Source organism: Anser brachyrhynchus, assembly GCF_964034855.1.
Source record: "Anser brachyrhynchus genome assembly, chromosome: 6".
NCBI lineage: Eukaryota > Metazoa > Chordata > Aves > Anseriformes > Anatidae > Anser > Anser brachyrhynchus.
Window position 1 is genome coordinate 27093260 of NC_137700.1, and position 25282 is coordinate 27118541.

General features: G+C 42.8%; 1 protein-coding gene and 1 long non-coding RNA gene across 4 annotated transcripts in view; one reads left to right on the plus strand and one right to left on the minus strand.

Annotated features, from left to right (window-relative positions):
- Positions 1 to 43: 43 nt before the first annotated feature.
- The window catches only part of LOC308197088, a 78675-nt gene continuing 53436 nt past the window's right edge, over positions 44 to 25282 (minus strand). The window contains exons 3-4 of the long non-coding RNA XR_013952565.1: positions 18600 to 18734; positions 44 to 1453 (exon numbers count right to left, since the gene is read on the minus strand). This is a non-coding gene — a long non-coding RNA (uncharacterized lncRNA). The remainder of the gene's footprint in view (positions 1454 to 18599; positions 18735 to 25282) is intronic.
- FAS (Fas cell surface death receptor) lies at positions 9293 to 23366 on the plus strand. 3 transcript variants are annotated; one of them, XM_080596986.1, is made up of 9 exons: positions 9307 to 9946; positions 16306 to 16474; positions 17064 to 17195; positions 19525 to 19636; positions 20116 to 20180; positions 20535 to 20615; positions 20759 to 20820; positions 21274 to 21295; positions 22095 to 23366. In XM_080596986.1, the coding sequence occupies exons 1-9, from the start codon at positions 9626 to 9628 to the stop codon at positions 22508 to 22510; spliced, it is 1380 nt and encodes a 459-aa protein (XP_080453112.1). In that variant the 5' UTR covers positions 9307 to 9625; the 3' UTR covers positions 22511 to 23366. The 3 variants fall into 3 exon arrangements, with proteins under 3 accessions (XP_080453113.1, XP_080453111.1, XP_080453112.1); XM_080596987.1 differs by lacking the exon at positions 20116 to 20180 and having other exon boundaries at positions 9293 to 9946; XM_080596985.1 differs by lacking the exon at positions 21274 to 21295 and having other exon boundaries at positions 9294 to 9946; positions 22070 to 23366.

Consider the following 25282-nt stretch of genomic DNA (forward strand, 5'->3'; position numbering starts at 1 on the left):
CTGTAATTTGTCTTCTCTATCAGTCACTCAGCACAACTGAAAAACAAACAACTCCTGAGAGCACAGCTGTACTCTTTTTTTTTTTTTTTAAAACTTACATAAGAAACACTGTAGTACAATGAAGGAATGAGCATTAAATGGCAAAAAAATAAAAATTAAAAAAAAAAAAAAGAACATACAAAAACTACAAGGGGAAATCTATGACCTGCAAGACTAAAGTAAACACATACTTTTTAAAATATCCTAGATGAAAAAAAGAACTGCACTTCTGGAATTACACAGAAATATATGCTGTTATACAGAATTGTAAAAAATAATGCAGCAAATGCAAACATATTTAATACATGTGCATTTTCTGCACCAGAAAAGGGCCATGTGAGTCCAAAGGATTGCAAGGCAGTCTGGGACTTTCTGTTTCAACTCCATTGCAGGAGGATGGTAAAAGAGCAGGCAGGAAAGTTAGGCACATGAAGCGCAGAGGGTTTGGATAGCCCATATCCATCAAGGCATTCCTAGAGAACTGGCTGAATTGTGTCCAGAGCAATTAACAGTCATTCTCATTAGCCCTTACAAGTGCTTAAGGGGATTTCAGTAAACAGGAAGAAATACAGTTCATCAACAATTTCAAGCTGTAACCGGAAAGAGTAGCTTTTACAAACTTCTCAGATGAACACAGCACTCTAAGTCAAATTGTCACAATGACCAACACAGAATTCAAATAATAATAATAAAAAAAAAGGAGACAATATAATAGATGTTGATTAATATGGCTTTATAAAAATGACTTCTCATCAAACATTTTTTAAAGAAATATTATAAACTTAGTTGTAAAAGGTTCCTCCTAAAGCCTTTAACTTTCCAAAACAATGAATCTAAGGCTAATTCAGAACTGACATATGCAGAGTAGCATGAAAACTGTCTGGGTGAAGTCTCACAACACACCAGTGCAGGGATGTCACTGCTGAGTGGGTGTGATTCTGTGGGACTTTCTCCTCTTACCATTGGCTCTGACCTTTAATACCTTTATCAGCGATCTGATCAGTAACATAACAATTACAGTTAAACAAAGTGTGTGCAAGTGTATTTACTACTAGCCACAATCTACATTTTAGGTCTAGAAGAAAACAGAGTCCTCCCCTGCAGAAAGCTGTCTGTAACATGAAGCCTTGAGAAGAATCTTAGTATCTCTGACCTGTGCAGAAGTATTCCCTCTCCCATCTATAGCATTTTTCCTGAGTGTCACTTTGGTTGATGAAAACAAGGTGCAGACAAACACACCTGGCAAAGTGGTGCCTAACTCACCGCAGGTTGCAGGAAGGACAGGACCGCACCCGTGCTCTCCTCTGCCCACAGTGCAGCGTCAGCCTGCCTCTGTCACACCTCCCTGCAGATGTCCTGGCTGCTGCTCGGGCCTGCAAGAGCCTCCTGTAATCTACCACAGTGCTCTAGAAGACTGACGGGCAAAGATGGTTGGTCACTTAACCAGGAGGAACTGGTTATAAAAAACTGTTGTTCATGCGCTAGGACGTACAGTTTACAAACCTCTCTCCAAGAGGGACTCTCCTCAAGTCTCACAAACAGACTGAGATAGGCAAGTTTTCACCTCTGTTTTGCAGATGCATCTTATTTACGTAAGGTAGGTTCTTCTTCCTCTTTTTTGCAGACAGTCGTGACAACCACAGAAATGTACAAGATAACATGCTATTTTTGTTTACTAATTTCATTTGTTTCCTGAAAACATGCCAGCATCTACCAGCCAAACATTCTTTTTTCCCCTCTCCCACTAAATGTGTTGTTACATGTCCACCTTTAACTATTTACACAAATTCTCTATCAGACCAAAGAATATTTTGCTGGTTTCCTTTTATGATTATAAGAGAGACTTGGACACACATTTCTGAAACAAATATAACTGTCCTTCAGGAAAAGAAAAAAAAAAAAAAAGAAAAGAAAAAAGAATTCTACAAAGTTTTCATTCACTCCAACCCATGTCAAGGCCAGTTGCTGTTCACTGGAATCAACTGCAAGACAGCCACTGGCATCATGGGGGATAAACACTGAGAGGACTTGGGTATATTCTGCCCAGGTCCCAGCTGGAATCTTCTCTGACCTCAACTGCTTTCTGATCCATTTCTCAACCAGCGTAAGACAATGGACACTGTTCTGTACTGCCTGTACACATATATTGTGCATACACTGGTACAGATACAGCTCTGGCTGCACACAGGTCTGCATTCCATAGATGGAAGGCTGATACCTGCCAGATTACACTGAGGCTTTCAGGACTTCACAGATATCCCAAGTACTTACAAGCAGAAAATGCTAAAGCCTGCTGGCTCATGTTCTGTTCCTCCTGTGAGTCAGCAACAGCGCTAAATAAAGGACAAGCTTTTTTAAGCCGCTGTCTCAGAATCATGGTCTCTACCATATTGTCACTCCTTTAGGTCCTTCCCATATTTCTTTCTTTCAGCTCCTCACTAGTAATTTCTTGAATAGATTTAGCAACTCCTTTCATTGCTGCAAAACACTGTTGCCAAGACATCTTGGAAATGCCTGGACAGTGTTCACAGGAGGATACCAGAACTACACATGTGTCTCTCAGCATCCTAATTGGAGCCTGTCACTTACGGCATTGTACTTAGCCTTCTCTGGGAATTCACTTACAAGGTCAAATGCTCATACCTCTTCAACATAATAAAAATCTTTCCTCTGCACTCTAGTTAGTCTGAATTACACAGCATGAACACATTGCTTAATAAAAAGAGAAAATTATGTAATTAGCAGGTCTACAGCACAAACACATTCTCCTTTCTGAATTGTATATAAACAGCGTTGGTATAGCAGTGGCAGCATTAAAAACTCAGCACCACTTACACTACAAACAGCCTGGCCTTCTCAGAACAACGGGCTGTGGGAGAGGGGGATGAGGGAAAATCACATTTGGAAAAAGCACTTAGTACCTGTTTTCTTTTTCTCTACTTACCATAAAAGCTACCATTTCCATGAGGGCCCAACCTTTCCTATTAGCCTGATTTTAATAATTCATAGTTATTCTTCTGCAGACCTTTTTGCCAGATCCTGTTTTCCAGGTGGGCCCTCCGAAAAGAAAACAACACGTGGGGTTTTGGACCAGGTCACTCAGGAACAACGGGATGGTAGCTGGGAGAGCAAAGAACAAGCTCCACATGGCAAAAGGCCCTCACCGCCCCGGGCGTGAGGTACCAGGCAGAGCAGGCTGCCCCTTAGCGGGGCTGACGGAGAAGGGGCTGGCAGCCAGCCCTGCCCTGCCCGGCCGAGGGAGGGAAGTCCCCAGTTGCTGGCATAATGTGTCTTTCCATTCGCTTTGTGCACGTGCAGCGAGATCTTAGCTTCACTCGAGACAACGGCAGAATTACCACTGATCTCATGTATGGCTCGTCAAAGCGACTCAATGAGAGCTGAGCACCCGGTCCTAAGCCTCTGCCTCAAAAAGGTAAGGCAACTTCCTCACACTGTTACAGCAGAGGGACACAAGTCCCTCTTCATTTCTCACATAGCACTGAGGAACCGTCTTCCTCTCAGCAGGCCACAACCAGAGGGGGTTCAGAGCACCCTAAACCTGGGGGAGACGCTTGAGGGGCCTGTGGCCTGCACTGACACAGCTCTCCTGCCCGCCCCCGGGGCACAGAAACACCCACCCCGCTGCTCACTGCCCTCCTGGCAGGCCCCGTCCATCCGCTCCTGCACAAGACACGGGCTGACAGCAGGACGGAGGCAGCTACCACGGTGTGTGGAAAGAACACCGCTTCTGAAATGTTTGGCTTCAAAGAAGTATGTGAGAGAAATGATTCAGCTGAAAAAGTCTTATCTGGGAACTTAACGGGCTGATTCATTAGAAGCAAACGTTAGTGTACCCCTTCTTGTTATGACCAACCCTGCAGACACACAGATTTCTAAGCCCAGCGTTTAATTGCTGATGAGAACCACCGACAGGCAACAACCAACTGCTTTCTCACAGAAGTATAAATCTGTCTGTACCACGTACTCGTTTCATTTGCTTCATGCTCATAAGAGCTTGACTCTGCAGCGGGCTGTGCAGCTGAGCAGAGGAGATATGACTCACTCCTGTAGCTGCACGATCTACCCAGGCCTCTGGTCTGTTGGCACAGATGTGTGCTAGAAGTGGGTGAAGGCAGGGAACAGTGACAACCCCACCACCTCCAAACCTTGCTCTTACCACAACAACACCTCTCTACTGAAATTTTGCTCTTGATCATCTACCTGAAGCACAACCCCTGCTAACAGAGCACACAGAAGTGCCAGGAGACACACACTCAGAGTGAGATCACTGCATCCTGTTCTTGCTCTGAAGATTGTTTGATGTTGCAGAGGATGCCAAATTGCATCTGAGATGTTAGTGGGCGGGAAAAAGCCGTCCCTCCCCCCCAGAAAAAAAAAAAAAAAAAAAGACTTTCAAAGGTTAAGCGATATCAAAAACACAGGAGAGTTGGGAGTCTCAGCCACAAGGCATTGCTTTATCTCAGTGTGCTAATCTCACATCCAGAAACAGGAGCATGCCAGAACAAAGCAGACTGGTAGTCCTAAATCCCAAAAGGCATAGTATCAGTTACAGTTTCAACAGATCAACTACAGTATGCTAAGATCTTTCAAAATGTTTCCTTTAGTTTCTCCTCCCCACCATCACCTTTACTAAAATCTGTTTTAGTTAACTCTAAAAATATTATGAAAATGTTTTTCTCTGAAGGGTGACTGTTTGGGTGTCACTTACTCAACATCTGAAATAAAGCCATCTGGTATGCTTGTTACTTCCATCTTCAGAGCAGTGATTAAAAAGCAAAACTAAAGACTTCCTTCAGCTCCTGTTTACCTTTAAACTTCAGACACTTCTCTGCAGATTTTCCTCTCTCATCCTCACTACTGGGATTCAGCCTTGGATTTAACTCACAGTTGCAGGAACCTAACGCAACTCACAGACTAAAACAGCCGTGTTATGCCCTAGCAGTGCCTGAAGGGAAAAAGTTTAAACAGTTCCTCACTCTCCTCTGGAGAACATCTAGCCTCCCTCACACATTATCGCAAGAGCTTTTAAAATTCATCTGTTACACATTTGATTGTTAGCATTTGCTTTACACTGAGTTTATTATCTTACTATATTAATTATATTAGTATTATCTTACTATAGTAATACCATCCTCAAAAAACAACTAAGAGTAGCTAACCTGAAATAAAAGAAAAAAGCCTACCAGCAAGCCACTGAAGCTAAGCTGTGTGCTGCAAGTTCTGGACAGAGCTCTGCAAGACATTTCAGAGATGCATTTACAATGTATCAAGTCACAAAGTTAAATTTTAAGTAAGCCAGTGTTACGTGCAAAATATTTGCTAGATTGTGCAGCTTTCAGGATCTCAGCACACACTAGTAAAGCACACACACAGAGGACTGGGACAGGACAGTCCCACGGCTAAAATAAAGAATAATCAACCCTAAGATAGAAATACATCTACATTTATGGTAAGGTTATGGTGATTGGCTGTGAGAGCCACCAGGCAGCCAGCCAATTTGCTTTTCCAGTCTAAGGAAATGCTCGGTTTGTTTGAAAAATGATTTTTTTTTCCAGCTGTGAAGAATGCATTGACGTCACCAAACTGGGCCTGTTAAAAAAAAGCATGGATCTAGGGTTGTGTCAAGAAGCTGAATTGCAAGAGAAAGGATGCACATTTATTTTAGCTTTCCTCTGGAGTGTCAGGAAGGGACTATTCCCAGTTTTCCATATTCACCCTCCTCCAAAGGAAAACTGCTAGAGGGACAAATGACTTATAAAAAGTTTCCGTTTCCCCTTGGTTTTGTTCCATTAACCCCACATGCACAGAGACTGCAGGGAAAGAGAGGCTCCAGAGATGCTCCAACTGAGGGATCTTTTGTTAAACAGAGCTGCAGGCCTGGATCTCACCTGGGTTCAATCATCCACATCCTCCACTCCAACAGTCCTACTACTGACTCTTCTATCACCTCCGGGAGTTTCATTTGCCCCTCTCCTTTTTTTTTTTTTCTTTTTTAATATACATTATCATTTATGGCTCTGCAGGCCCGATTATCCAATTACAATTTGCACACCATGTGCCAGAACTCCCTGATTCGTTTTGAGTAACACCACCCAGCAGCAGCCTTGCAGGCCGGCACGGGAAGAAGCAGTGTTTGTAAACACCACTTTCCCACTTCTACGCTGCTGCATCAGCTTCCTCTCTGCGTTGGGCCAATACAGGGCTTCGCTACCACATCATCCGACCAAGATGCTTTCACTACATCACTAACCCCAGCGATTATAAGTAGCACCTCAGAACGGGCCAAGAGTGACACTGAATCTTTAGAAGCAGGCTGTGTCACACTGCAACAACACAGCCAATAGCTACAGTCATTACAGAGCATCTCTGGTCCACAAAACCACAGAACCAAGCACGCAGCTGGTGGCTGGAGCAAGGTCACCATTTCAATGTTTCAGAGGAGATCTGAAGAGAGAGGTGATCCTCCCCTCTGCTCAGCACTGGAGAGGCCACACCTGGAGTATTGTGTGCGGTGCTGGGCTCCCCAGTACAAGAGGGACATGGAACTTCTAGAGAGGGTCCAGCACAGGGCCACGGAGATGATTAAGGGATTAGGGCATCTGTCCTATGAGGAAAGATTAAGTGAGCTGGGCCTGTTTAGCCTAGGGAAGGGGAGGTTGAGAGGGGATCTTATCAAGCTCTATAAATACCTGAGGGGACAATGTAAAGTGGATGGGGCCAAACTCTTCTCAGTGGTGGCGAGTGATAGGACAAGGGGTAATGGGTATAAATTGAACCACAGGAGGTTTCATCATCATATGAGGAAGAACTTCTTTACGGTTCGGGTGACAGAGCACTGGAACAGGCTGCCCAGAGAGGCTAGGGAGTCTCCTTTGGAGATATTCAAAACCCACTTAGATGCCATCCTGTGTAACATACTCTAGGTGACCCTGCTTGAGCAGACGTGTTGGGCTAGAGGAACTCTGGAGGTCCCTTCCAACCTCAACCATTCTGTTAAGTCTGGACAACTAAGGGCAAAGCATTCCACCATAAAATTGGACTCAATAAGAGCTGATGATTTAAGGACTGATTCCACTCAGATTTTTTAGCAGAAGGATCATCCAATGTTTATGACAAGAATCATGGAACCAAAAGGGTTTTGAACCAACAAAAAAAAGGAGATGCTGATTGAGTAACCCACTCACAATGCTCTATCTTGCCTCTATCTTGCTCTTAAACCAAAAGTCAAATCAGGTTGTTCTGAACATACACGAGGGAGGGAAGAGGCAGAACAGAAAAGCAAAACAAAACAGAGTTAGAATGTGAAACAGAATTACTCTACTTTGGGTCTGATTATTAATTATTTTTTTAATTAAATCCCCACCCTACCCCGCCTTTAAAATTCAGGTTACTTAGAAAATATGAATCACGTAACAAAATGTTTCATTTTAATATCTCCGAAATGTATGTTCTGTATTCTCTCCTATTTTCCTCCCTTTTCAGCCAAACCAAGTTGACCAAATACAACAGTTTTCTCCCCTAAATTACATTTCAAGGCAAACTTACTGTCTACTGAAAGACAGGGGAATAAGTCAATACACACAAGACAAGAAAATGCAAAGTTAGCACGAGGACAATTGTATTGAGGAGTTCATAACCCCTCTCAATTTCAACAACTCCTACATTTAGTGTGTTAATGTACCCCAGTCTTCTGTGCAACAGTAATCTTCTAACATGTACTATAGGTCAAAGGAGAATTTATGTTTCATGGAACCACTTCAGTTAAATTACATTACATTAATCTAAATTGCCCAATCTTAGCACAAAAGAATTGCTAAATAATCACCAACATGCAAAAACAAACCTAAACCAATTATTAAAAAAAAAGAAATCAGTAATTTTAATTTTAAAAAATCTGTAATAATTTAACAACAACAAAAAAGTGGTAGAAGTCAAGTTAGCTCTTATGCCTTTTTTCCTCTATCATTTTCCCTCTAGAATGTAAAAGTGGATTCAACAATTTGAAGTCATAGAATCATAGAATATCCCAAGCTGGAAGGGACCCATAAGGATCATCGAGTCCAACTCCTGGAAGTCAGACCAATACAATGCACAGGCCCCTGGTTCCTTGATCATGTTTTATTTTACCTTGACAAATTTTTATCACCTGGAGAGACTAGTTAAGTCAGCCTTCTCAAAATACAGCAGTTTACAATGTCATAATATCCTAATGGAGTTAGTTTTTCTAGGTGCAAGCAAGCTTCTGGGCAAGGAAAAAACAGTTTGATGCCAATTAAGGCTAAAATATAATGTCTAGTGACTCTCAAAGTCAGAACACTGCAGTTACATGTCCAGACGTATTCCTTAGGCATTTCTGCAGCTATTTTTAACAGAATTTGCTATGATCAGTGCACATAGGTGGACACAGAACAACAGCAAAACCTCACACATAAATCAAAACAGCACAGTGAGTAGGTCAACAACTTCACCTTAGTTCCAAAACCTGTCATTTTCAAAGGCAGAACTGCAAAGAAACTAAAAAGTCAGCTTGATACATGTTAACTAGTCCTGGAATTTGATCTTTCTGTGCGGTAATCCCTCTTTGCATATTAGGAAAGGTTCAAGGACATCTACTGGTAAGAAAAATAATGCAACATCTCCCATTCTCGCTAAGAGCTTAACTGACACATGAATCAAACTTCAGATGATGAGAGAATAAAGAAAACAGTCAAAGCTGTCACTTCTATCAGCCAAAAATGCTGCCACAACCCAAAGATGAGTGCAAAAGATGAAAGCACAACTCTGCAGTGCCCAACAATATCGCCTCGGAATAATTAAACAAACAAAAAATTGCTCTCATAGTTTATATCTATGACTTCATCAAAAACCCAAACTGCTACAGTTACCAGCCACGAGGTATGACTGCAAATCACATGCAGGCATTGTTGTTTTCACGAGAATCTGGTGGCTTTTCAAACTTGTCTCACAGCTACCTACCAAGACAAAAATACTCCACAACAAAACAGATACACCCATGCACTCAATTACACCTCCTGGAGGGGGTGTAATTGTGTTGGGTGTTCTCTCCATCACGTTCCATACTGCCACATGGGAAGGAAAAGAGTTGGTTGCTACAGGATACCCCAAAGGCACCATCTCCAACACTGCGTCACCATGGTGTCACCTCCTAGTTTTATGCGGAAGTGGTCAAAAAGCCTGAAATATTTAAAACAGCCACTATTTTTTGATGATATATGAACTCAGTTTATCTGCAAGTATGGAGTTTATCTGCCGGTAGGAGCCACGCCAGCAGAAAATCCAAAGAGGTGATTCACAAACTACTGAGAAAGGGTGCTTAAAACGAAAGCGCCAGCTCAGTTACAACCATGGCCTTCCCGGGGCCATGGCATCACGTGAAATATCAAGAAACGCGCCAATAACTGATAGTGTCGTGTTACTCCTAACACTACTGACGAGGCCACCAACCTACTGGCACTTCAAACCCCTAGAAGTTTGCAGAAAACAAAGTGGCTGAAACTAGCTACGAAGCCGCAGCAACCCTTTTGATGAGCTCCGCCTGCTCCAAATGCCTGCGGATCGAGGATTCCCTGCCCCAGACCCAGCCTCTCCCGCACAGAGAGAGTGCCCTCGGTGGGGGGCCGACAGACGGGGGCTGCCTCGGGGCCCCTCAGAGCGCCGAGCCCCGCGCCTGGCTGCCTCCCCCGGCGGGACGAGGACGGCGCCCGCCTCCGCCAGGCCCCTCAGCACCCCGGCGCCGGGCCGGGGCGGGCCCGCTTCGTGTTTACCAACATGGGAGGAGCCCGGGAGGAGCCGCGCTGCTTTCGCTTCGCGGGAGGCTGCGGGACAGCGCTGGGGCATGGCCCGGGGACTCCTCACCCTGCTCTTCGTAAGTGCCCGCCGGGCAGCGGGGCGGGCGGCTGGGGACGGGGCGCGGGGCGCTGCGGGACGGCCCGCGGCGAGGAAACTTCTTTTCTCGGAAATTGAGGCGATTTGCTTGGGTCTGGTGTTGCGTGCGGTTGTTTTGTTTGCTTTTAACTTTACAGACCCTCGAGTTCAGGCTCTCCGCTGCCACAGCCGCAGGAGGAGGGCAGCGGGCGCTGTGCAGCAGCCGGGGCCGGGCGCCCTCCACCCGGGGCCGGCTGCTGCGGGCTCTCGGCCCCGAGGAGAGGCGGGCCGGGCCGGGCCGGGCCGGGCCGGGCCGGCAGCCCCAAGCGAACAGCTGAGCTTTGGCCCCCTGCCAGCAGCGAGCCAGGGAAGGCTGGAGAGGCAGGCGAGGTTGAGCACGGTGAAGCGCGGGCGTTTACCGGCAGCGGGGCAGGGCCTTCCTCTCGCCTTGGTCGTTCCTCCCGCTCGGGACGAGGACTCGGCAGCTTCAGGGCTCGGGTCACCCGGCTAAGTTTGTTATTTATCGCTCCCCTTGTGGAGAGCCAGCGAGGGAGGTAAGGAGGTGCTGCAGCACAGGGCCCTTCCAGCACAGGTGGGTTAGACCTCAAGGTCTAGGAGGAGCAAGGGTCTAGGACCTCTAGAGCTCCAGGAGCAGGGCTCCTTGGCCAGGGACCCTGGCATGGGCAGCAGCAGGGGAGCAGGGACCATATCCGTGGCAGCGATCCCTGTGCCGTAGCAGAGCCGAGCCCTGCATGCGCCTGGGGTACAGGTTGTGCCCCCAGCCCCGCTCCTCGCTTCCTCCGAGAAGAACTTGCTAGAATTCCTACTCCAAAGGCGTCACGGTGTGGTTACACCGCTAATGAACAGAGGATGCTTGGGGGGCGGCAGGTTAGGTTCTGGTGGGCAGTTATTCAGTTTCTTATCTGATTTGTCATGCAACAACAGGTCATAAACAAGAAGTGATTTATCAGGTTCTACCCATGCCCCTGCACAAAGCACCAGGGCGTACTTAAATACAAGGAAGAATTTCCAGCTGCTGACAGAATTGTATATTATCTGTCCCTGTACAGGAGCAGCAAACAACTGGCACAAGTGTCAGTCTAGTTCAGTATCTTAGAACTACTCAGAACATAAATTAAGAGAAAAAAAACACCTTCTCTTACCTACACCCAGAAAAGAAAGATCATTCCTATTCCTACTTTCCAATTTTTCCAAGTTTTGCTATCCTTTGGAAAGACTGCAGCTCTCCCACATGCATCCTATTAAAAAAAAATATATATATATGTATATAATTAGTGTGTTGTTCCACGACTTACAAAATCAGTAAACCTGGGCAACATTTGACTTGCTCACTTGATTAATCCAGAACATGAAAGTAGATTGTTGAATTAAACCTCAATTTTGCAAGCAACGCCATATTGCGCTAAAGTAGAAGCAGTTGCAGAGCAATATAGCAATGGCCTATATATCTAGAAAACATCTAACTTTACCCCGTAAAATGGGCCACAAAACCACATACCATTCAGAGACATGCTGTAGAGGAACAGGCCGCCTCAAGACAGTGAAATCTTATGTAAATACTTCGTAATGATCTGATAGAATTATTTACAAAGCAGGCAGTTTTCTGGAAATTTAGAAGACGTGTCTTTGAAAACAGGACTTCTACTTTACTGTGCCGACCCTTATTTCTTATTTCCCACAGGACCAATGCACATTTTAAATGTATACACATAAGCAGCCATAAAGTCGTAGGATGACCCAGGACTCGAGTGAAAAGTATAAACACTCCAATTCTGAAAATGCTTGTCTGCTCATGTTTCCACAGTTAACTGTCTTTATATTTGAGGCAACTCACTAAGCAAAGAGAAAGTAGCTACAAGCAAATCATATCATGTTACAAAAGGAAAAGGGAGAAAAGTTCGTACCTTCTGTTCTGTCCATCTCTTACTAATCCTTAGCCAACATTGTCAAATAGAGGTGGGAACTGTTAATACTGTTCCAAGTCTCTTTAATTCAATAGTATTTATTAAGTGTTTATTAGCACAGTGCTCTTAAAACAATACAAAATTAAAACAACCAAACAACCAACCAATAGTATCCTTGTCCCCCAGTATACTGCTGTGATTTGCATGTGAGACAGCTGAGATGTGAAATAGTAATGGATTGAATTTGGACTACTACTTTAAGACATGACAGTAACTGAGGGGTATGAGTCTTGCAGGCACTGAACGCATGAACCTCACTTAAAATTTCAGGAGGCTACGATGCTTCTATCTGTGGGGAAGTACCAGCTCCCATTGCTAGGCTTCAGAAAACAGAACTGCACTCTTAGTCCTTCTCATAAAAGATTTTAGAATGTAAAGACATACTGTTTTCAATGGCTGTTTTGGTGCTAACTACCACCTCCTGCCTTCATGGGGGGAAAAAATAGATGGGGAAAAATTGATCCTAAAGATAGTGGAAACGGAAATTAATGTCATACTAAAAGAACTAAGCAGAGAATCCTCTTAACGAGCAGTGTAGAATTCATTTCTCTGACAAAGCCATCCTGAAATGGGTTAGCACAAGGGAGACTAATTACATGGAAAACTGTATTAAAATTGCACTAACTCTAGCAACCATTTGTCAAAAAAATACCAGAAGCAAATCAAAAATTAGAAAACAAGTTTTTCTTCGCTCCCATTATTCAAAAAAGCAAGAAAAATCCTCCCACCCCCACCTGTGTTTTTTTTTTAAACCACTTAGAAAGCCCCGATGAACTCGTGCACGTTACCCCATATAATAAATGTTGAAGGAAAAAAAAGGCCACCAAGTGCTGAAGGCATTGCCCTTCTCATCTGTAGGTGTTTATGGTTTAGAAATAGGAGAAGCAGCTGACAAAGGTCAAATGTATTACAGAGATAACAGGAGAAAGAGACAATTTTTTACTTAGAGGGTGAAATGTAAAGCTTGCAAAAGGCCTGTATGCAAATAACATATTCACACGCTTCCAAAGTGATATTTCAGCCCTATGAGGTGGGTCTGCTGAAAGTTTTGCATCCAAGGACTTTGACTCATTATGAAGAACACTCGGATGCAGAAAGAATCTGAGGACAGGGAGTCCCAAAATCACGACTTTCAGGAAAATAAAGCTCTTGTCGCTGCCCTGGGAACACAGATGAAGACAGGTTTTCTACATCTCCTTAGCAGATGCCTGTTGCTGAAAGCATTTGAAGGACACTGTAAGAGTGAAGGAAAGGAGAGGAGGGAAAAGATAGAAAGGTCTCAAATGCTTGGGCACTTGAAAAGCAACGAAAAAGGAGCGAAACCAAAAAATTTGTGCCCATGTGATAATTCTTATGGATTCTGCTAAGGTTAGATATCCCTGATTGCTTCTACTCCTATGGACTGCTCAGTTCACTCCATCTTTAGATATAACAACTGTTTTTAGTTTACTATGAGAAAGGTAGAACAGACCCTCTGTGAGTCATTTTGGACTGAAAACGCACAGCCTCCATTTGAATATACACATCATAAAAAAGTACCTATCACCCCTGCCTCTGAAAACCCCTGCAATGCGTTCTGCTAGTAGCACTCGCTGCGCAGCGACAACGAGGAGAGGAGTTAAAGTATGCTCCGGAAGCTAAATGACTACTGACTTTTTTTTTCTATAAGAAAGGGCAGACCAACACTTTTATGTAGCAAATGGAATGATTTTAAGAGGGTGCAAATACAGGAGGAGAAAAAAATTTTAAAATTAGGGTGTTACTTTGAAAGCTAACATCTCCAAAGGTTTTCTCATTATTCCTTATATAAGAAGGCACTGCGGGGAGACTCTACAAGCAGAAGCTACGTAGGCTTTCGGGGCTGCTTAAAAGTCAATTTCTGAGAAGTGTTCCCCACTTCTTTTAAACATACCAGGAAGTTCACCTCTACAAGTGACAGTGGAGGGCTTCCATCCAAAAAAAAAAAAAAAAACACAAAAAAACCAACCACCACAACCACACTGCTTCCCTCCCAACTCTATCAGCCTAGCTTATTTGTGTAAGCTTGAGTTCTGCTTGAGGGAAGATTGTCCATGCACGCACCGCCTTTGCAGTGGTTGAGTAGACCCTAGAAGCAATTGTACTAAGTTTTATTCATAGTAGTCATTTAGAAAGTTTTTTTTCTTTCATTTTATTCTCTTTCCTACATGATTCTCTGTACATTTTCCTTACACTAGCGTAGCCCCACGTCTTCTCTTTACTCCCCAAAAGCCACAAGTGCTGCTTCACAGCTCTGACACGGGAGACATGTGTGCCAGAGCAGCGTGTGCAGCTCCCCAGCGGGCACAGAGCTTGGCCAGGTGCCAGGCGAGGGCAGATGAGGAGGAGGCAGCCAGCCTAGTGCCGCGGCAGGGTAAAGGGTGGCAAGAAGCAGGCAGGCACCTCCGAGCGCTGGCTGCGTGCCTGGGAGCAGGTCGGTGCTGTGCCACTTGTCCCCACTGAGTCACAGTTAGTCCATCAGAGGGGAGAGACCGAGCAGTCACTTCCCCACCGACTTCCTCATGCTGTGAGCGCCGCTCGCATCTGCCCTCCACGTGCCCTGGCCACGCACCTGCACATGGGTCTGAAAGCCTGGCACCATCGGGCTTCCTGGGGCTGCGACGGCTGCCTCGGGGTTGCCAGAGCCACTGGCCCTGGCCTCTCCACCCGATTTCCAGACCCTCACTCCAGCTGGGGTGTCACGATGCTCCTGGTTTGGCTCGAGAGACAGTGCAACCATCCCCTCCCCTCCCTTAGCCCATCCCTACATGTGGCGGAGGAGCAGAGGCGAGGGGCTTCACCCACAGGTGAGGGGCTTCACCCTCGTCCAGGGAAAGCCGAGCGAGGCAGGATGGCGGCCGCCCCGCAGGGCTGCCCTCCTGGCCTGGCTCCCAGAGGTGGTGTGCAGTTGGAAATCCAACCCTCTCTTTTTCAGTAAGTTCTGATAGTTACAAGAGTTGTCTACATCTAGCTAAAGTTACCGTGGGCATCCAAGCAGTTTCACACAACTTCATGAAGACTGAATGAGCCAACCATTAAATATCACCCTCTGTCAGGGAAAATAAGTAAATAAAAGTCTAACAGTAAAAATAACCAGTTTTCAAACTAGGAGAAAGTTGCTTGAATATGTATATAGCATATCCTTTGCTGCCAGCATTAATAGACACAGTCAAGTTTGTATTAAACTGCAACTCCAAAGTGCTAAAAGGTAACCATTCAGAATTAACCTCTTTCATATCATCAATTATTCGAGTCAAGGTATTTTACATACTGATTTAAAATGCAAGCAAATATGCGATTAGCATTACTTCTGTAGCCCATCCACTGTGCTATGGGTATGAGGACTACACATTTTATTGTGTCTCATTACCCTCTAATCCCTTTCTGAAAAACAGGGACTCTCTGTCCCTCTCCTTTACAACTGGCCTGTTCTTTCATTTTGCCAAAGACAATAGCACTGGTCCATTTGTTTCCAGGCATCATTTTTCCCCTTCCCCTCATAATTTATATTTTTACGTCTTTTGTGAATTAGGAAACAGTATTCTGTAATTAAAGGAGAAGCAAGAACAGCGAATGTAGAGCTTAAGTTTGCAGTTAAGACTGTGAACTCTTCAAGGCAAGGACTGTCTTATTTTTTTTTTCTGTTGCCACTCCACACAGATAGTATCAGAAAAGTAAAATAAAAAGGTCAAAATGTTCAAATCAGTCCATAATATCAGCAGAAACTGGGCTAACTAAAGGCAAGCTCTCATTTAACTCTCCTGCATAATAGTATTTCTGGGATGGAACCTAGTTCTCCAGCCAACGAGCTGTCAGTTCATTACATAGCTCCACTGTATAGACAGGAGATATGTCATACTTAGTGCATGCAAGTCATCTACAGAATTTCCCACAAACTATTGTGAAGAGTAAGGTAAATCATGGTAGATCCATGCTTCTCTCTTTCCCTCTTTACACCCAGAAGAGAAAAAGGAATGGTTTAGCCTCTCTCTGGTCCACAATACTTTATTATGAAGAGAGAGGACAGTGATGGCAAGTAAAGTTACTATTGACTAGTAAAATAGGAGAAAAAAAGCATTATACAATTTAACTTGAGAATGCATTCAAAGAAATGGAACAGGAGCGTAAATTAGTTTGGAGGACAGGTTATATTCTTTTAGGACTATATAGGCATCATCTGCTAAGGAGAAAAATAATTGAGTTGGAAAACAAAGTGAGAACGAGAACTTCAGTAAGGGGGTGAATATGAATATTTTTAGTAATGGAATTACAATGCTGATGTAGCTCTGTGCTAGTAGTGACACGCACCTACAGTCCTTGACAATTGCTTGTATAATTTGATGTTCTTCTCTCCTAGGTGGCTGTCTTAATTACTGAAGCAGAGTGTAAAAATGATACTGAACATCCCATACATGTAGTATACAATAGATCTATTACAAGAAAGAGGATCATTGCTAAGAGGGAAATTAAATGTACTGAGGATGAGTTCAATTTAAATGGTCAGTGTTGCAAGAAATGCAAACCTGGTGAGTATAATGGCTTTTCAAGACAGTCTTTAAAAGTGGAAACCACAACATGCACAACTGCTTTTTGCTGAGATAGCTACATGGCATGCTGTGGCTTTCTGGTTGCAGTGCTTCTGTCCAACCATATCTTTTTCTATTACAGGACATCACACACTTCAAAAGTATTTCGTGAGCTCAGTGCACCAGAAACTTCTCAACACAGATAGCAGTTCACACATTACATGCTCATGAGAGAAAAAAAAAAATCCTATATTACTTATACAGCTTTCAAAAAGTTTTTATAAGTGCAAACACAGGGTTTTGCCAACGAGATAATCCATGGCTTCATGGGTTTTAGAGTTTTACATGTTCAGTTTTGTTTGGTGTGTTCTCCTTCAATAATAAACTGGAGGAAGAGGGAAGGATAATCAGAATTTGATGTATACTAACGTCCTGAAGAACACATATGTATGCATAAAGAATATGGATTCTGTTCGTATTTGTAAATCAAAAGGTATTAGGGATTAAAACCAAGATCTGATAGAGGTCTTAGAGCTGATGGCTTTTGTCCAAAGGTATAAATCTTATTATTGTTTCTCTGTCTCTACAGGTCATGTTAAAAATACTGAGTGCCCAACAAACACTGGAGAACACTGTGAATCATGTAAACCTGGAGAGTACATGGATCATGTCAACAATGAGTCCAAGTGTAAGAGATGTGCTTCCTGTGACAGCGAGTTTGGTACGTCTATAGAAATAGCAGTGAGTCTTATTTAAGACAAGATTGAACTGAAAAGTCTCCATAATCCCCAAGCAATGGGTAGCATGCAGATTAAATTGTTTTAGTAGTAGGACATGGAGGACTTTATGACAAAGTCATAAGTTTATCCTCTAGTTTCTTTTGGTAAGTACAAAAAAGGATGAAGAACAAGCTATGTTGGTCTATTATTTCTCCTTATATCTGCCTTTGCTCAGCTAGGAAGCGTTTGGAAAGTAACATCCCACCTCTTTCCACATTTGCCTCTACGGTGCCTTTCTTTACTTTTCACAGAGGCAGATAACCCACCTGTTCCAAGATACTCTGATGTTGCTAGTTGGACTTACAGTAGTTAATGCTTCTTCACCAGCCTCAACTTTGGATTATGATATGTTCCTGTCAGATTATCTCACAAGCACTGTAATATTTTAGGAGTTATAATGAAGGACCCTACAGATAACGCATTTATTTGGTATGTAGTAGCCTACTTGTGGCCAGCATGACAAGTAGCATCTCTCAGTAAGTTCGCTGATAATGCAGTTGGAAAAAAAGAAAAGACAGGATTCCACACCTTATTTTCTTTATCAGCCCTGAGGATGCCAATAGTTTGTAAGCTCTCAGAGGTCTTGTGTTCCCAAAAGCCTCTTTTTGTCTTCACATGCCCTCATTAAGTACATAACTTGATCTAACAAAAGACGTTGGTTCTTCAGAAAAATTTGTCTTTCTAGATAGTTTTCAAACTTATGGTGGAGATGTGAACTAGTACACAAGAATCAGCTTTGTTTCCTCAAAGACATTCAGTTTTGAACACAGGCTTTTCTCCTTGAAAAAGAGACCTTATACAGACTGGTTAGGGTCAATGAAGGAAAGCTTGCTCTCTCTTCTTCATCCTCTATTTAAAAGAAAAGGGGTGTTGTAAGAAGCAGAGAAGGGAGCATTCCCAACAATTTCTTTTGTAGTCTCTCAAGTAATTGATAGTATCTAAAATTTCTGGAGCTGATAGAGTGGTGTTTTTTGATACATTCAGTGTGCTTTGTGGGATATAGCATCAAATCACAAAACTATAAGGCATGTGGCATGCCTTAGTGGGTCAGGCCAGTGGCCCCCCCATCCCAGTATTTGGTGAGCAAGAGATACTATTTAGAGAAGAAAAAAAAACACACCCACAAACCTAATTTCTGTGCTCTGTTCCCTGCAAAGTCTCCTAGCATCCATATTTATGGGATGGGACATTAAAAAAATTCACCTCCACCTAGTCAGTTATAATCCATTTATGAGCCCTTTGTGCATTTGCCTGTTGGGGGACACCAGGTTCCAGGAATTCACTATCCAATGCATAAATACCCAGCATAGATTTTTTTTTTTTAATCCATTAAACTGATCTCCTACCAATTTCACCAGGTGTCCTGTAGTTCTAGTATAGCTGGACTTGCAGAATGATAGTTCTGCGTTCTTCATATCCAAAATCCAGTTTGGTAAGCAGAGAGAAAGCTCTTAACTCCAGTATGGTTGTTCTCAGGTCACCTGTAGGAATATAAAATTAGCTTTATATTTGATTAGCTACTATAACAAGCATTTTTAGATGGGTAACGAAGATTACTATAGCGATACAATTCAGTTTATGTACAGTGCCTAGTTAATTAGTAAGAAACTAATTAGAATCAGTTAAAGGTAATGGGATTACTATTTTTTATGTGGTAACTCAAAAAATCCCTTCTGGTCCTATATACCAGATGAAAATAGCTTTCATAGTAGATAACTCCACTTTCAGAAATTCTTAATGCAGAAATAATTTTTCTTAAATGGAGATCTCTTTCTCATATATATTGGGGACAGGAGAAAATTAATACACTCGTTTTGATACTTATGCAGGGAACGTTAGCCAGGAGTGGGATAATTCCTCACTATTGAGGCTTCTCAGGAAAAGATAAAAACTTGCTGTCTGTCAGGGGGAGTAAAGAAATTGTCTCAGATGTAAAGCTGAGAAATGGGGTACGTGATCTTTTGTGGTCCCTTCTTTATACTTCTTAACGGGAAAAAGAAGCTGACAAGTTTGGCAGTGCCAAACGAGTCCTCTTCTAGCAAGTATTTTGTTGTGTGATCAGTTTTTTGAGCTATTGGCCAGCAGAGGTCTCTCTCTGCCATCCTTGTGTTTCCAGTACTCCCACAGCAAGGTTCCTTATAAAAGCTACGTTCTACTTACTAAGGGTCACCAGTACCAGCTGTGGTAGAGCTAAAAATACACAGGTCTGACAAGAGCTTGTGAGCAGAGGCCTACTTTTTCAAACTAACAAACTTTAAGAATTCGTTTTAGGTTTTCAGGTTGCAAAGGCATGTACCAAAGAACGGAACACAGAATGCACCTGTGCAGAGAACTATTTTTGCAGTTCTGTACCATGTACTACACATTGCGAGCGATGTAACACGTAAGTTTATGCTTTCATTGTTAAATATGAGAGTGATAATATATTATCACACTTTTTTTTCCAGACAGTTTCAAGACTGGGGCTAAGATAATGTTAACCTGAGAGAAAATATACTAGTTTTCCTTTGCACTTAGCTTGTTCAACTGGCTTAACTCAGTCAAAATAACTTGCATGCATGCAAGCTTTCCAAAGGCATGCCAAAAGTCTGTTTACATCCAGCAACTCTGTATAGCATTTTCAAAATAATATAATGGAGTGTATAAGCTTTCCTATTGCCTTTGTGTGATCTACTGTTACATCTAGAAAATCATTTCCACGCTTTTTCCCCCACACTATTTTCATACCTGTTAAGTTCTACACTCCAACATTCTGTTATATGACACCTTTAGCCAACAAAAAGCATTAGGAGATTTTTATTTGCTCTCTTGACACTTTATAAAGAGAGAAACAAATCCCACAATAATTCGTCTTTTCTGCAGATGTGAAAATGTCCCAGTTGAAAGAGAATGCACTCCAACTTCAGACACTGTGTGCAGAGAGAAAGGTACCATTTTAGAGTCTAGCATCTGCTGCATTTTGAGAGGCTATTGCAATTGTAGTGTTTTACACAATGACCCATAGTGATTCCTGACTGCTAAGGGGACTGTATCTGCTGGGCCCCGTACTGACCTATGGAGCACGATTGCCCTTTTCTCTTGATCACAGTAGAGATGCAGGAGCTATTACTCCTTTCTGGGGGTGACTCACGATAGTCAAGACTAACAAAACACTAGCTTCTGCCATCAGGAGTCAACAGAAGGGCCTCTACAATCTGATGCAATCTTGTTAAAAATTTAGTGTATTGCTGTATTGCATTTCTTGGCTTAGCTTTCATGTAACGTTTCCAATGTTCCAACAGGAATGCCGCCATGGGGCGTTGCAGCTGTGGTCATACTTGTGATAGTATTCTTAGGATTTGGAGCACTATCATTATTATTCTGTAAGTGATTCCCTTTCTCCTTATTCCTAACATACTCTGAATAAGATATTCAGCTGCTTACTCAGATGTAATTTTATATTCTTGGAGTCCAGAGGAATATGCTGACCTGGATTTTAAGAGTGTTTTGTGTTTTTCTGTTTCAGGCAAGAGAAAACGTAAGAGTCTTACTTGCCAGCAGAACCCAGGTGAAACGCTCCCTGAAATAGTAAGTGGTATCGCTTAGATCAGATAAAACTCAGCTTGATGCAAGGGAACTTTGTTCCATCTAAATTACCCTGATACTGCCTGAGCACATGCATGCCTCTCTTCTATGAGATCAATGCATTAAATTTCACCATAAGGAATCTTGGGAGAAGAGAAACTCTGTATTATTTCTTCAGGGTTTGTTGTTGTGCTCAGTTACATGACCAAGATCAAAACCTAACAAATCATCATACCTCCACTGATCTAGGGTACCTGCTCCCCATGTGTATTTTTAGGAAATAGCAATCGTGAGGTGATTCCCCAAGCTTACCCAAGTCAAAGTGTGTCCAGTCTGATTCCCTAGCTCATAGAATAGGGGAATCATGGAGAAAACTGTGTTATGACATCTGTTTATACATGGTTGGTATTTAACAAAAATGTTATGTACTCATTTCTTGCTTGCCTCTCTTTTCAGATTATACCGCTCGTATGTACAGGTAGGAGACAAGTAATTTCTCAAAATTCAGTAGAATAAAAAAAATACAAATATGTAAATCCTACTCTAAAGAAAAGGGTATTTTTGTGTAGACTTTGCCACTTCCTAAAGCTGTCACTCAGCACAACATTGAACACTTACTAAAGAAATGCCAGCTTATAATGTGCTTGTTAAGGCACACCTTTTGCCTCAGGTCTGTTGTATAGGAAGCAACTACTAATTGACAATAGGTGGATTTCTTTTCTGCATACAGCACAGGCAATAGGAGGCAGCAAGCTGGATTTCTAGAACCATGGATAATTTTGATAATGGAGTAGCCCTACAGCCAGCAGTAGAATCACAAAAACACAATCCTACTGCACATTCGAGGGCAAAACCACAGTGGTAACACTCCATAGGAAGAGAATACAAGCTCCAAGGCTACTATCACAAAAAACCTGTCCCGTTCCAGGACATTTCCCAATACTATTTTGAGCAAAACAGGTACAGGAGTCATGACCAGGCTTGGATGATCGAGAGGGATAAAGAGGTTACAGAAGGAGTTTAGTTCTTTTTAAGGTGCTCAAAAGCAATACAGTTACAACCCTGGATATTTGAATTATCTTCATTTGGTAGGAATGTGTAAAAGCAGACCTGAAATATATTGCAAAAATCACACACAAAACATACAGAGTCACGAATACCTGAAACTTAGTCTGTTTTGGATAGAAAAAGTATCAACTCTAAGCATAGGTGATTAAACAAGCAAAGAACAGTAAGATTTCAGTGCCAAGAGCATTCATTTCCTTTTATGCTTCTAGATGTTGACCTGAGCAGCCACATCCCTATTATTGCGGAAGAGATGACACTCCCACAAGTCAAGAAGTTTGTCCGTTATCGCCAAATACCAGATCCTGTCATTGATCAAGTATTGCAGGACAATGTTAATGATACATCTGAACAGAAAATTAAGCTGTTACAAGCCTGGTATCAAAGTCATGGGATTAAAGGAGCCTATGGAACCCTACTAAGCAGCCTGAGAACGTTAAAAATGTGTGCTGTAGCTGATAAAATTGAGGAAAAGCTGAAGGCAGTTGTTTCCAGCAATCAAGAAGTGGGACAATCTTATAATGATGATATTGAGCAAAGGAAAACCTGCAGTCAGGAAGGTGGAAAGTCTTATCATGATAATGCTGAGCTAAGTAAAACCTATTCTGAAGGCTTGGAAGAGACATAGCATGGAGTCGTTTAAAAGTTATTTCTGACTGAAGTAGTGTTTTTTAAATACTACCACAATCAAACCTTTTTAAATGCCATTTTTGTTGGCAGCTGTGAAAGTTTCAAGGTAGTTATAATACAAATGAGGAATAATTACGATTTGTGTAGAGGTATGTTTCCTTTAAAAGAGTCTTACCCGTTGATTTCGATTGTTAAAAACTAGGAGAAGTTTTCTGGCTTACTTAATAAAAGTAGCAATCAAAGAGTTCTTCTATAGGACATGCTACAAAAAGAAAATAGTAGTAATTGGCAGAAAGGTTTAGCCCAAATGTGTGGTCCTGCATGCAAATCAATGAATTTCTTACATTAAAGTTCTGGAATGTTGCATTTTTTAAAGTGAAAACTCCAGCGTTAAGAGTTTATGCAATGTACAAGGACGAATGCTTAGAGAGAAAACAAACAAACAAACACTCAACCTTTTGTACCTCATTAGTTCTGAATATAGTATTAATGTATAATCATATTTTGCCCTGTTGTAAACGTGATTTCTCCCTTGTGTGAAAGCACCTGTGTGTGTATGTTTATATTAGTTTTCTATGTCAAAGCCCCCACTATTAAGTAAAAGTATTATTTCCCTTATTATCTGCGCTGACCTCAAGCCTATTTTGACATTAAAACCCTTGACGAAAGCAGAAACAGGAGCTGGAGTAGCACAACAAGAACATGAATTTTTGAAGGCAACGTGCACAAGCTGTAAAGTCTCCAGACCCAATCATGCAACAGCCAACGTTATCTTTTCTAATGCAGGAACGGGTACAATGAAAATATCATCTAATGAATTAAAATAAATTAAAATAAATAAATAAATCCAAGTAGCGCATGACTTCTCTTTTACTTCTTACAAGGTAACCTATACATGTCATCTTTAGGTTTTATTTTATTCAAGTCAGTAAATCACAGAAAGGGAGATCATTCTCCTGGGGAAGAAGAAGGAAAAAAAAAAACACAAAACAACATACCTGTCTTTCATCACAGACCTCAAGAGGGCTTCTCAATTCAAAGACCAGCAGCACTGAGCTGCTTTGTAGTTAAGGCTTTTCCTGCCCCCACACTGATTCATGCAAAGTCTCACAAAACCTTTTGGCAGAAAAGGAGACCATCCTAGAAAGACCTGATTTTTGTTTTTCTCGATCTGCCTGTTAGCGGGGTAACCTTCTTTGGCTCTTCCATCCATTCCCTAAGACGGAATCTCCAGTTAAATGCCAAGGACCAACCAAAACACAAGAAGACCTGCCTGAAGCTGCTCCTGGCTGAGCAAGTGCTGTCAGCTGGGGTGTGTGGACAGGTCCAATTGCTGCCACCTGGCCCCAGGGTGTAGAAAGGGCAGGACAGGCATGCCAGCAGGTGCTGGGAATCAACCCCAGGGCAATGCTGGGTGCCCACAGCTGCAGCAGGGCTGCTCCCAGACGTCATGCTGCTGGCAGGGCAGCACACGGCCCTTGAAAACAGCTGGAAATGCAGCCACAGTTCTATGTTTTGTACTAAGCTGAAATGAAAAGTGGGGTTTACATTAGTAGCTTCAAAAACTTTTAGACTTTTATAGACCTGTGGACTGTCTGAAGGCCACTGAGCCTATTTTGTTGCTGTCCTGGTTCCAGTCAGGACAGAGTTAAGTAGCTCATAGTAGCTGGTAGGGTGCTATGTTTTGGATTAGGATGAGAAGAGCGCTGATAACATGCTGATGTTTTAATTGTTGCAGAGCAGTGCTTACACCAGGCCAAGGACTTTTCGGCTTCTCGCTCTGTCCTGCCAGCGAGCAGGCTGGGGGTGCAGCAGGAACTGGGAGGGGACAGACCCAGGACAGCTGACCCAAACTGGCCAAAGGGGTATTCCATACCATCTGGCGTCATGCTAAACAATATATAGGGGTGGCTGGCCGGGGTTGGGGGCTGGCTGCTCGGGGATAGGCTGGGCATCGGTCAGCGGGTGGTGAGCAATTGCATTGTGCATCACTTGTTTTCTTACACATTATTATTGTTAATACTATTATCATTATCACTATTATTATTTTTATTGTTATTATTATATTCCTTATATTCCTTATATTATTATATTCCTGTCTTAATAAACTGTCTTTATCTCAACTCACCGGCTTCACTTTCCCGTTTCTCTCCCCCATCCCAGAGAGGGAGGGGGGAGGGTGAGCGAACGGCTGTGTGGTGTTTAGCTGCCAGCCGGGTTAAACCACAACAGTTGCCAAGCCATGACCTGGTTCAGGATGCACAGCTCTTCCACGGTTCTCAAACACCACGTAGATGCTAAGTGCTTGGAAAAACCTTCCCACCTGCTTTGGAGCCTCTTGCTTCCAACCTTTCTGCATTTTCTACGTGACCTAACAAATTAACATTACACTGATTTGCTGACTATGCTGCCAAAATCCCCACACTGTGCTGCTGTTTAAAGGAAAACATTCAGGCAGCTGTAGCTGGACAGTTTAATATCCATGCACCTGACTTGGGCATCTATGGACTAACTACAGACCCTGATTAAGGCACAGCATTGTGCCTTGTGATCTGACATGCTGGGACAGCGTGCTGCTCGCTGCTGTGTTTTGGCCAGACTCCACATACACAATAATAAATTATCATGACAGAATAAAATGTCTGCCTTCTGGCAGAGCAGCACAGCACTGGTGTAGGCTGTGCCATATTGACTTCCTAGGCTGCGGTTGTGCAGAAGTACAGCCGAGACAGGAAGGAAGGAAAGCTCCATGCTCTCACAGCCCCTAGTA